At 61.3% G+C, this 12903-nt stretch overlaps 1 protein-coding gene across 3 annotated transcripts in view; it reads right to left on the bottom strand.

Annotated features, from left to right (window-relative positions):
- Window positions 1–12903, bottom strand: part of ANOS1 (anosmin 1) — a 58196-nt gene that overhangs the window by 21266 nt on the left and 24027 nt on the right. For 2 of the 3 annotated variants that reach the window (XM_070402718.1, XM_070402719.1), the window contains exons 3-6: window positions 6920–6982; window positions 4575–4797; window positions 2841–3025; window positions 349–478 (exon numbers count right to left, since the gene is read on the bottom strand). In XM_070402718.1, the coding sequence (XP_070258819.1) occupies window positions 349–478; window positions 2841–3025; window positions 4575–4797; window positions 6920–6982 (601 nt within the window). The remainder of the gene's footprint in view (window positions 1–348; window positions 479–2840; window positions 3026–4574; window positions 4798–6919; window positions 6983–12903) is intronic. The other variant, XM_070402720.1, reaches the window with a different exon arrangement.

Raw genomic sequence — 12903 nt, 5'->3', positions numbered from 1 at the left:
GTGCTCACCCCTGGAGGAGTGGAAGTGCTTGCTGGGGTCCCTGAGGGAGGGTGGGGTGCAGGAGGGGGTCCTCACCCCTGGAGGAGTGGAGGTGCTTGCTGGGGTCCCCGAGGGAGGGTGGGGTGCAGGAGGGGGGTGCTCACCACTGGAGGAGTGGAGTTGCTTGCTGGGGTCCCCTAGAAGGAGGGTGGGGTGCAGGAGGGGGTGCTCACCCCTGGAGGAGTAGAAGTGCTTGCTGGGGTCCCTGGGAGGAAGGGGGGTGCAGGAGGGGGGTGCTCACCCCGGGACGAGTGGAAGTGCTTGCTGGGGTCCCTGAGGGAGGGTGGGGTGCAGGAGGGGGGTGCTCACCCCGGGACGAGTGGAAGTGCTTGCTGGGGGCGGTGAAGCCCCGCGTTCCGTGCACGTTGACGGCCGCCACCCGGAACTGGTACCACCGTCCGGGCCGGATGTCCGCCAGCCGCGCCCGCTCGTCCGTGGTCTGGGGGGTCACAAAGCACAGAGAGCCCCTTATTCTCACACGTCGGGGGGTCTGTTTCCAAAGACAAGCTCGAGGGTCCGGGCAGCTGAGACCTCGCCCCCCTCCCACCCCGACTCTGGGGCGCCTCCCTCTCACACCCCAACCGGAGCTGGGGGTGGAGCCCGCAGCCAAGGTACGCGCCCTTGACCGGGAATCGAACCCAGGACCCTTCGGTCCGAGGGCCGGGGCTCCAACCACTGAGCAGCACTGGCCAGGGGTGGGGTTTTTTTTGTTTTTTTTGTTTTTTTTTTTGTTTTTTTTACAAAATGGGTAGAGAATAGAATTACGCGATTCACTTGGCCGGGTTTCCCCCTCCATTTAAGATGTTTCTCTTGCATCGAATGTGTCCTTGACGTTGGGGCCTTTAAATTATTTCAGAGTTCATTCCTCTTGAGGGGATTCTACTGTTGACAAAAGGCCCGAATCCCCTCGTCGAACACCTGGGCACGGGAGTGCGTTTTTAAAAATATATATATATATTTACTAGAGGCCCGGTGCACGAAATTTGTGCACAGTGGGGGGGTGTCCCTCAGCCCGGCCTGCACCCTCTCCAATCTGGGACCGCTGGCTTCTAACAGCTCACCTGCCTGCCTGCCTGCCTGATCGCCCCTAACCACTCTGCCTGCCGGCCTGATCGCCCCCAACTACCCCCCCCCCCGCCGGCTTGTTTGCCTCCAACTGCCCCCCGCCAGCCTGATAGCCCCTAACCACTCTGCCTGCCGGCCTGATCACCCCCTACTCCCTCCCCCTGCTGGCCTGCTCGCCCCCAACTGCCCCTCTGTTGGCCTGATTGCCCCAAACTGCAACCCCCCTGTCAGGCTGCTTGCCCCCAACGGCCCCCCTTGCCTGCCTGATCGCCCCTAATCTGCATCTGCCTCGGCCCCACCACCATGGCTTTGTCTGGAAGGATGCCCGGAAGGTCTCCTGGTCTAATTAGCATATTACCCTTTTATTAATATAGATTGGTTAAGAGAGAGAAACATCCATGATGAGAGAGAATCAAGGATCAGCTGCCTCCCGCACGCCCCCCGCTGGGGGTCGAGCCCGAGACCCGGGAATCGAACCCTGACCTCCTGGTTCCTAGGTCGACACCCAACCCCTGAGCCATGCTGGCTGGGGTGCTTTATTCTCTCTCTATCTCGGGGTAGACGCCTTGCAGCCGGCATCCGTTTAACAGCTTTGGAAAGAAAGGGAATATTGTGCTCCCTCCGCCCGGGGCAGAGCGGCCGGGGCTGGGCCGAGATAAACTCGGCCGATCGCCTTGTCAAGGGGCCGAGATGGAGCAGACAGCAGCTGGCAGGGTTGGTGAGCCATGGGGGGCTCCCCCCGGCCAGCTGATAGGCGTCTGCCCGGCCACGCGGGTCCGGGGCAGAATAAAAGCTCACACTAGGAGACACAGAGAGAAGTCACTTCCTGATCACATATCGGATGAACTGGTCCTGGCCGGCGCCTTGCCTGACCCTCGCCGGCTGCCGGCTTATCTCAAGGAAGGGCAGTTCTTGGAGGAAGTGCCCGCACTCGGATTAGAAAATTATCTCCTTCCACCGGGGTTTGCAGAACAATGAGCCCACAGTCAGGTGTCGCGAGGAACTGGCCATCCCGTCTCCGGCAGACGCCCACGTGAAGCCCACGCGGACGCGGCTTCGGGAGGCCGGGCGGCAGCGTAGCTCGCTAGTTTATAAAAATGCTAGTGGCCCGGTGCACGAAACTCATGCACGGGGGGCGGGGGGTGTCCCTCAGCCCAGCCTGCACCCTCTCCAATCTGGGATCCCCCAGGGGATGTCCACAGGGATCGGGCCTAAACCGGCAGTCGGACATCCCTCTCGCAAACAGGGGCCGCTGGCTCCTAACTGCTCACCTGCCTGCCAGCCTGATCGCCCCTAACCACTCTGCCTGCCGGGCTGCTCGCCCCAACTGCGCCCCCCTGCCAGCCTGATCGCCCCCAGCTGCCCTCCCCTCCTGGCCTGATCGCCCCTAACCGCCTCGGCCTCAGCCCAGCCACCATGGCTTTGTCCGGAAGGACGTCCGGAAGGTCTCCCGGTCTAATTAGCATATTACCCTTTTATTAGTATAGATATATTTCTATTGAGTTCAGAGAGGAAGGGAGAGACGAATAGAAACATCGATGATGAGAGAGAATCATGGATCGGCTGCCTCCTACACGCCCCCCACTTGGGATGGAGCCCGCAACCCGGGCATGTGCCCCAACTGGGAATTGAACCCTGACCTCCTGGTTCATAGGTCGATGCTCAGCCACTGAGCCCTGCCAGCCGGGGTTCATGTTGCACCTGCAGCTGTGGGGGAGGCACGGCCCCACACTCACCTGCACCACCGTCTGCCAGGCAGTGGCCTCGTCCTCGCTGGGGTGCAGGCCCGCGTTCCACCTCCTCTGCAGCACGTAGGCCACCGGCTCGATGGAGACATTGAATCTCGAGGACCACCTGACCTCCAGGTGCCCCGAGGGCAGTTCCGCGAACCGCAGCTCCTTCCTGGGTTTCAGGGGGACCCCTGAAATGAGATCACACCCATTACCGCCAGCTGCCCCTCCCTGCCAGCCTGCTCGCCCCCAACTTCCCCCCCTGCCAGCCTGATCACCCCCAACTGCCCCCCCTGCCAGCCTGATCACCCCCAACTGCCCCCCCCACCAGCCTGATTGCCCCCAACTGCCCCCCCCCGCCGGCCTGATCACCCCCAACTGCCCCTCCTGCTGGCCTGCTCTCCCCCAACTACCCCCCCCACGCCAGCTTGCTCGCCCCCAACTGTGGGGGTGGGGGTGCTCAGACCCAGGCTGAGGGGGGAAGAGGAACCACAGGCAAATCTCGTCTGCCTCCTTTCTTTAAAAAAAATACTTTTTAAAAATTGATTTCAGAGAGGAAGGGAGAGGGAGAGAGAGAGAGAAACATCAGTGACGAGAGGGAATCCTGGACCGGCTGCCTCCTGCACGCCCCCTGCTGGGGATCGAGTGCCCTGACGAGGACTCGAACCGTGACCTCCCGGTCCATGGGGCGACGCTCACCCACTGAGCCACCCGGCCGGGCCCCGCCTTCGTTCCCATCGTGGTTTCGCGTTGGTGACCTCCAGGCCCTGAGGCCAGACCGGCCCCTCTCCCAGGAGTCTCGGCCAGTGGTTCCAACGGGGTCCATGTGGGTCCCTGGTTCTGGACATGCTCCCCCCCCCCCCCAGTAACCTGCAGGGCCTTTACTTCCTTTCGTTTTTTTATGAATTTCGTGCACCGGGCCACTAGTGCACGAAATGTTATTGGTACAGATATATTTCCATTGAGTTCAGAGAGGAAGGGAGAGGGAGAGAATCCTCAGCTGAGGATATTTTCCCATTGGTTTTTAGAGGGAGTGAAAGAGAGAGGGAGGGGAGAGACAGAGAGAAACATCGATGGGAGAGAAACACCTCGATGGGTTGCCTCCTGCACGGACGTCATCCAGGGCCCGGGGTGGGGTGGAGCCTGCAACCGAGGTCCGTGCCCTTGACCGGGAATCGAACCCAGGACCCTTCGGTCCGCAGGCCGGCGCTCTAACCACTGAGCCACACTGGCCCAGGGTCCAGGGCCTTTTCTGTGTGTGTTCCTCACGCTGCCAGGGCGTCTGTGAGGCCGACATGGGCTTCACAGGAGGGACACCCTGCAGCGTTGCAAGTCCTTCGCCCACACAGCGGGCTCGGTCATGACAGCTCGGTCCCCGCCTGCTCTCCATTGGGGCTCAGGGGTTTTCTTTTTACAGAAACGGTATAAACTCCGTGACCCCGGGGGGCACATCTTACGACACTGACTTCCATGGCACATGAAATCCATGCAAGGGGCTCAGCTTTGTCCGGAAGGTCGTATGGAAGGACGTCTGGAAGGCTGTCCGGTCTAATTAGCATATTATGCTTTTCTTATTATAGACTAGTGGCCTGGTGCACGAAATTCATGCATGGGGGGGGGGTGTCCCTCAGCCCAGCCTGCACCCTCTCCGATCTGGGACCCCTCGGGGGACCCCGGTGGGAAGGGGTGGGAGGAGGCAGGGGGGGTGAACGGCGCCCTCCCATACCTGCAGGCTCCTACCTTTGTACAGCATCTTGGGAACCTGGCAGGTGTGCCCACAGCCGTTGGAGCAACACTTCTTCACCCCCGAGCACTCGCGGTCCTGCTCGCAGCTCTCCACGCAGGCGGCCGCGAAGCCGCTGGCCCTCTCGGGGGCTGGGCAGTCCCCCTGTTTGACGGCCAGCACGTGCTGCAGGAACTCGCAGCTGGTCAGGCACTCGTGGCTCCGCTTGGGGAACAGAGGCTGCGGGGGAGACCAGGGCAATTCCGCTCAGCCCCGCACACGATGTCGCAAAGGGAGACCAGGGCAATTCCACTCAGCCCCGCACACGACGTGACAAAGGGAGGCCAGAACAATTCCGCTCAGCCCCGCACACGACGTCACAAAGGGAGGCCAGAACAATTCCGCTCAGCCCCGCACACGACGTCGCAAAGGGAGGCCAGAACAATTCCGCTCAGCCCCGCACACGACGTGACAAAGGGAGGCCAGAACAATTCCGCTCAGCCCCGCACACGACGTCGCAAAGGGAGACCAGGGCAATTCCGCTCAGCCCCGCACACGACGTGACAAAGGGAGGCCAGAACAATTCCGCTCAGCCCCACACACGACGTCGCAAAGGGAGGCCAGGGCAATTCCGCTCAGCCCCGCACACGACGTCGCAGAGGGAGGCCAGGGCAATTCCGCTCAGCCCCGCACACGACGTCGCAAAGGGAGACCAGAACAATTCCGCTCAGCCCCACACACGACGTCGCAAAGGGAGACCAGAACAATTCCGCTCAGCCCCGCACACGACGTCGCAAAGGGAGGCCAGGGCAATTCCGCTCAGCCCCGCACACGACGTCGCAAAGGGAGGCCAGGGCAATTCCGCTCAGCCCCCGCACACGACGTCGCAAAGGGAGGCCAGGGCAATTCCGCTCAGCCCCGCACACGACGTCGCAAAGGGAGGCCAGGGCAATTCCGCTCAGCCCCGCACACGACGTCGCAAAGGGAGGCCAGGGCAATTCCGCTCAGCCCCGCACACGACGTCGCAAAGGGAGGCCAGGGCAATTCCGCTCAGCCCCGCACACGACGTCCCAAAGGGAGGCCAGGGCAATTCCGCTCAGCCCCGCACACGACGTCCCAAAGGGAGGCCAGGGCAATTCCGCTCAGCCCCGCACACGACGTCGCAAAGGGAGGCCAGGGCAATTCCGCTCAGCCCCCACACACGACGTCGCAAAGGGAGACCAGGGCAATTCCGCTCAGCCCCGCACACGACGTCGCAGAGGGAGGCCAGAACAATTTCGCTCAGCCCCGCACACGACATCGCAAAGGGAGGTCAGAACCGTTCTTCCGTCCAAATGGTTAACAGAGCAAATGCACTCCCTTCCTTCCCACTGCAGAAGTCGTGTTTAGCACTGGCCGGCGTGGCTCAGTGGATAGAGCGTTGGCCTGCGGACCGAAGGGTCCCGGGTTCGATTCCAGTCAAGGGCACGGACCTCCGTGGCAGGCTTCTCCCCAGCCTGGGCCTTGGTTGAGGGGCACGTGCAGGAGGCAACCCATCGATGCGTTTCTCTCGCATCCATGTTTCTCTCTGTCTCTCCCACTCTCTCCAAAAATCAATGGGAAAATATTCTCGGGGGGAGGATAAAAAAAAAAAAAAGAAGTCCTATTTATGTTCATGTCCTACAGGATTATGACCCACGACAGGTTAGCGGTAGCCCCAGGGAGCCCAAGAAGACGGCATATTGGGGATAGATTTTTCTTTTAAAAGTTTTTTTATTCATTTCAGAGAGGAAGGGAGAGGGAGAGAGAGACAGAAACATTCATGATGAGAGAGAATCGTGGATCGGCCGCCTCCTGCACGCCCCACACTGGGGATCCAGCCCGCAACCCGGGCATGTGCCCTTGACCGGGAATCGAACCCGGGACCCTTCAGACCGCAGGCTGACGCTCCATCCACTGAGCCGAACCGGCCAGGGCCTACTAATTTCTTTGTAATCCTCATCCGATGATATATTTTTCCATTGATTTTTCAGACAGAGTAGGAGGGAGGGAGGGTGGTGGAGGGAGGGAGAGAGACACATCAAAGTGAGAGAGACACATCGACTGGCTGTCTCCAGCAGGGGCTGGGGATCGAGCCCGCAGCCCAGGCATGTGCCCTTGACCGGGAATCGAACCCAGGACCCTTCAGTCTGCAGGCCGACGCTCTACCCACTGGGCCACACCGGCCAGGGCAGTATTGTTCTTTTTTATCTGCATTCTCTCTCTCTCTCTCTTTCTCTCTTTCTCTCTGTCTCTCACACACACACACAGTAACTGACCCCCCGTTGGTCCCGGTCAGCCGGGCGCAGGCACACGCAGGCACCTGGGCGGCCGCCCCGCTTACCTCGCAGAAGCTCAGACACCCCTCCTTCTGCAGGTCCCGCGTCTCCTTGCAGGGCGCCAGGCACTGGGAGAGGGACAGTAAGAGTCGTTAGCAACACGGGGAGAAACCACGGCAGCAAGGAAGAGCTCACCTGTGCCCATGACTTCTCCACGCCCCGCCCCCCCCCGTCCTGGGCCCGTGGTCCTCAACCTGGGGCACACGCCCCCCAGGGGGGCCGTTTGGTTTTTAAGGGGGGCAATTCGAGAATGAGTGATTCACAGTGAATTGTTTGCATTTCTTACGGCCCTGGGGCACCCTATGCAGTGTCCTATATAATAAAAGCGTGGTATGCAAATTGTCCCCTCAACCGGGAGGCCGTCTGTCCAGGAGTTCAACCAGGGGGCGGGGCCAGCTGGGGGAAGAGAGGGAGGCCCCAGCTGGCAGCCGCTAGGAACCCTATCAGTGCACTGATTTCGTGCACCGGGCCTCTAGTATCAATATATACGGTGACATATTTATGCATTTCAGGTCTCTATTCTGTTTTGAAATTTGGCTATTTTTTCCCATCACTTCATATTATCATTATTATTATTATTATTATTATTTTAACCATTTCTTAGTGATTTCTTCCTCAGGACTCCCATGGTCCTTCTGTTCTCTTATTTTTCCCTTTCATGGAGGCCGTGTTCTTTGGACGCGTGTGTAGACCAAGTAAATGGCCTTTCGGGCTTCCTCCGTGTGAATAGGAGCTCACTTTTTAAAAAAAAAAATTTAATTTATTTATTTATTTTGCAGGAGTAGCTCTCTTTTAAAAAAAACAAACATTTTTATTGATTTCAGAGAGGAAGGGAGAGGGAGAGAGACAGAAACATCAATGATGAGAGAGAATCATTGATTGGCTGCCTCCGGCAGGCACCACACTGGGGGATCCAGCCTGCAACCCGGGCAGGTGTGTGCCCTTGGCTGGAATCGAACCCGGGACCCTTCAGTCTGCAGGCCGACGCTCTATCCACTGGGCCACACCAGCCAGGGCTGGAGTTCACTTTTTGAAGAATAAGAATTCTCTGTCACGGGGGGGGGGGGGGGGGAGGGGAGGGGGACATCAGGATGTTAGAGATGCTGGGGGGGCGTGGCCAAGACAGGTTGGACAGAGGGCCACGAATTTTACTCGTGGGATGTGATTCTGACCAGGAGCCCAGGGTAGAGACGCACACCCAGTTTGGATAAGCAATACCGGGAGCCGGGCGTGGAACCTGCGACCGAGGTACGCGTGCCCCGTGACCAGGAATCGAACCCGAGGCCCTTCGGTCTGATGCGCTCACCACCGAGCCAGACCGGCCAGGGCTGCCATTCCTGCCTTCTGCCACGGCGGAGCGTGTGTGAAGAGCACGCTACTCCACACGTCCGTGCGTGGTTGCATTCTCACGCCGACAGACACCCACGGATTGGAGTCTCCGTTCTCCGCGGCAGGACCTGCAGTTCCGGGCGGCCCATCCTCACGGCTTGGGGGACAGCCACACGCCCCTTTCAATGGGGCGCGTTTCCGAGCTGCTGACGGCTGCCACCCACAGTGCCGGGCACGGGCCCACGCAATTCATCGCGAGTTCAATTTTAGCTGCCCTGCGTGCCCCGCTCCCAATAACCACCCATCAGCCGTGCCTGACGCTACGTCTCGACAATCCTATATAATAAAAGGCTAATATGCAAATCGAGCCGATCGGCGGAACAACCGGTCGCTATGCCACGCACTGACCACCAGGGGGCAGATGCTCAATGCAGGGAAATGACAGCCGCTCCTCTCCCACATCCACCAAGAACACTTCCTCCTTCTCCAAGTGATCATGCTAATTTTTAAAAAATGTATATATGTATTTATTGATTTCAGAGAGGAAGGGAGAGGGAGAGAGAGAGAGAGAAACATCCATGATGAGAGAGAATCATGGATCGGCTGCCTCCTTCATGCCCCCTACTGGGGATTGAGCCTGCAACCCGGGCATGTGCCCTGATCGGGAATCGAACCCTGCCCTCCTGGTTCATAGGTCGACGCTCAACCACTGAGCCACACTGGCCAGGCCATTCAACTTATTTTTAATGGTGTGTGTTGGGGCAGGGGGTGGGGGGGAGAAACAGTAAGTATATAACAATTATGGAATATATAATAATTATTATGTATAAGCGTTATTGTAGTTATACTGTTAATATATTATTGTTTTAATATCAATATATTTATAATACTGTTATTATATTATATCAATTACTAGAGGCCCAGTGCATGAAATTCGTGCATGGGGTGGGGGGTGTCCCTCAGCCCAGCATGCACCCTCTCCAATCCGGGACCCCTCGGGGGATGTCTGACTGCGGGATCGGACCTAAACCAGCAGACATCCCTCTCGCAATCTGGGACTGCTGGCTCCTAACTGCTCACCTGCCGGCCTGATCGTCCCTAACCGCTCCCTTGCTAGACTGCTTGCCCCTAACTGCTCCCCTGCTGGCCTGTTCACCCCCCTAACCGCTCCCCTGCTGGCCTGTTCACCCCCTAACTGCTCTCCTGCTGGCCTGATCGTCCCAAACTACTCCCCTGCTGGCCTGGTTGCCCCTAACTGCTCCCCTGCTAGCCTGTTCACTCCCTAACCGCTCCCCTGCTGGCCTGATCGCCCCTAACTGCTCCTCTGCTGGCCTGATTGCCCCCTAACCGCTCCCCTGACTGCCTGATCGCTCCCTAACTGCTCCCCTGCTGGCCTGATTGCTCCCTAACCGCTCCCCTGACTGCCTGATCGCTCCCTAACTGCTCCCCTGCTGGCCTGATTGCCCCCCTAACCGCTCCCCTGACTGCCTGATCGCTCCCTAACTGCTCCCCTGCTGGCCTGATTGCCCCCTAACCGCTCCCCTGACTGCCTGATCGCTCCCTAACTGCTCCCCTGCTGGCCTGATTGCTCCCTAACTGCTCCCCTGCTGGCCTGATTGCCCCCTATCTGCTCCCCTGCTGGCCTGATCGCTCCCTAACTGCTCCACCCTGCCGGCCTGATCGCCCCTAACTGCCTCTGACTCGGCCCCCCACACCTGGGACCCAGGCTTCCCTCCTCGGGCCGGCTGCAGACACCCGGGACCCCGGGCGGCTTCTCCTGGGCCCCAGCTTTGTCAGGAAGGACGTCCAGAATGACGTCAGGAAGACGTCCGGTCCATCCGGTCTAATTAGCATATTACCCTCTTATTAGTACAGCTCTATAATTAAATAGACATATTACTTTGTACTCTCCTCATAACTTTCCCAAAACGCTGCAAAACCAGGCTCAAACTTAAAATGCGTCACGTCCTCTTAAAACGACTGAAAATCTCAGAGACCACAGGTTCCTCCTGCAGACGAGGCGACGCTGGGCACGGGCCTGCGGGCGGAGGAGATGGACGCTGGCTGAGCGGCCATCCATCGATGAGGAGAAACAGGGATGGAGGGGCACGCGGTTTGCAGGGGTGGCCTCCTGCTGCCTGGACAGCGTGTCCCCCACGGAGCAGCTGAGCCAGCCTCCTGCAGGCTGTGTGCTGCTGCGTCCAAGCCTCCTGTGAGTGAGTGAGTGGGTCAAGCACAGGTAGGGAGCCCCCATGTCCAGGGCCAGGCAATATTGGGGGGGCCCCGCAGCCTGGGGCCAGGCCATCCTGGGAATCCCAGGTCTGAGGCTAGCTAGTCCCGGGGGGCCCCATGTCCAGGGCTAGAGAGTCCGTGGGGGCCAGGCGCCCCCGGGGGACCCCCAATCTGGGGCCAGGCAGCTGGGCCATCGGGAGGTCCCCAGGTCAGCTCCCGTGGCTGTGGGATGCCCCCCCCCCCCCCCCCCCCCCCCCCCCACCCCCCCCCCCCCCCCCCCCCCCCGTTTCTCATGATACAACACAGGAACTGCGCTCACCCGGCCAGGGTGCCATCAGCCTCCGGCCACGCCCCTCCCGGCTTCGCACCCCATAAAACCCTCTTCCAGCATCAAAGCCAAGCCTCGCCCACCGTGAAGGCAGGAAATGAGTCTCCCTTCCTCCCCCCTGCAGGGAGATGTGTCCCCTCCTCCGTCTGCATTTACAACCCAGCGGGTAGCATGGTCCTGAGGAATGACCAGCCCAGGTGGTGTCTGCAGGCCCAGCGGGTAGCGTGCCATAGGGGAATGACCAGCCCAGGTGGTGTCTGCAGGCCCAGCGGGTAGCATGCCCTGAGGAATGACCAGCCCAGGTGGTTGTCTGCAGGCCCAGCGGGTAGCATGCCCTGAGGAATGACCAGCCCAGGTGGTGTCTGCAGGCCCAGCGGGTAGCATGCCCTGAGGAATGACCAGCCCAGGTGGTGTCTGCAGGGCCCAGCGGGTAGGCATGCCCTGGGGAATGACCAGCCCCAGGTGGTGTCTGCAGGCCCAGCGGGTAGCATGCCCTGGGAATGACCAGCCCAGGTGGTGTCTACAGGCCCAGCGGGTAGCATGCCCTGAGGAAATGACCAGCCCAGGGTGGTCTGTCTGCAGGCCCAGAGGGTAGCACGCCCTGAGGAATGACCAGCCCAGGTGGTGGTCTGCAGGCCCAGCGGGTAGCATGCCCTGAGGTGTGTCGGGGCCGACGCGATACCCACTGAGCCACCCAGGCCGGGCTGACTCAGCCCGACTGCCTCCCCTCCGGGTGCAGGTGTGTTCAACGACCCCCCCCCCCCCCCCCCGGAACAGGGGCAGGAGCGGGTCCCGGGACGTCGGGAACTGGACCCCCCCCCATGATGGAGCCTTCGCGGCCAGGAGGAGGCCCCGGCCTGGAGCACGTGAGCCGCCTGCCGTGTGCGCGAGGCCACGCGTGTCCTCAGATTCCACGCGTGACCCACGGGCAGGGCCGTGTGTGAGGGGACGAGCTTCTCCATCGTAATTCCCAGGTTTTTACGGAGCAACCCAGCGCTCCACCCCCCCCCGCCCCCCCAGGCAGAGAGGATGGCCCAGGCCCCTCTCCTGCGTCCACACCCCAGTCCACACCCCAAAGACGGGGGTGGGGGGGGGCCCTAGAGCCCCTGAGAGCCCCAGGCAGCGGGGCCTCCGTGAGCACTTCGCTGCCTCTCCTGCGGCTCCCAGTGCCCTCCAAGCCCCCCACCCCCCAGGGCTCAGCCCCACCCCCCACCCCCAGGGCTCAGCCCCCCCCAGATCTCAATCCCACCCCCTCCCCAGGGCTCAGCCCCCCCAGATCTCAATCCCACCCCCCCACCCCAGGGCTCAGCCCCCCCCAGATCTCAATCCCACCCCCTTCCCAGGGTTCAGCACCCCCCCTCCCCAGGGCTCAATCCCACCCCCACCCCCCCAGGGGCTCAGCCCCCCAGATCTTAATCCCACCCCCCCAGGGCTCAGCACCCTCCCCAGGGCTCAGTCCCACCCCCACACCCCAGATCTCAACCCCACCCCCCACCCCCAGGGCTCAGCCCCCCCAGATCTCAATCCCACCCCCACCCCCAGGGCTCAGCCCCCCAGATCTTAATCCCACCCCACCAGGGCTCAGCACCCTCCCCAGGGCTCAGTCCCACCCCCACACCCCCAGATCTCAACCCCACCCCCACCCCCAGGGCTCAGCACCCACTTCCCAGATCTCAATTCCCACCCCCTCCCCAGGGCTCAGCACCCCCTCCCACCCCGCTCGCTCGCTCAGCCCTGCTGGGCCTCTCGGGGCGATTTCACGATTCACGCTGTGATGAAAGGCAGGGCTGTTCCCTGGGGACCTGAAAGGCGGCTTTGTCAGCAGGTGGAGGGTGCGGGAGGCCTGCCTTCTGGGGGTGCATCCGTCTGCCCTCCCGCCTGGGTCCCCCACGGGAGGGGGAGAGGAGGGGACACAGAGGGGCCTGTTTCAGCCGGGGCCTCCCAGGGCGCGTCCCTCCCCTCCCTCCCCCTCCCCGCTCCCCTCCCCTCCCCCCCTCCCCGCTCCCCTCCCTCCCCTCCCTCCCCTCTCCCCTCCCTCCCCTCTCTCCCCCTTCCCCCCCCTCCCCCTTCCCGCCCTGCAGGGCTGCCCACCGCCCAATG

The sequence above is a fragment of the Myotis yumanensis genome, unplaced genomic scaffold (assembly GCF_028538775.1).
Source record: "Myotis yumanensis isolate MYYU_CA2020_CCGP unplaced genomic scaffold, mMyoYum1.0.hap1 SCAF_24, whole genome shotgun sequence".
Taxonomy (NCBI): Eukaryota; Metazoa; Chordata; class Mammalia; order Chiroptera; family Vespertilionidae; genus Myotis; species Myotis yumanensis.
This window is presented reverse-complemented; position numbering and strand designations above follow the sequence as displayed.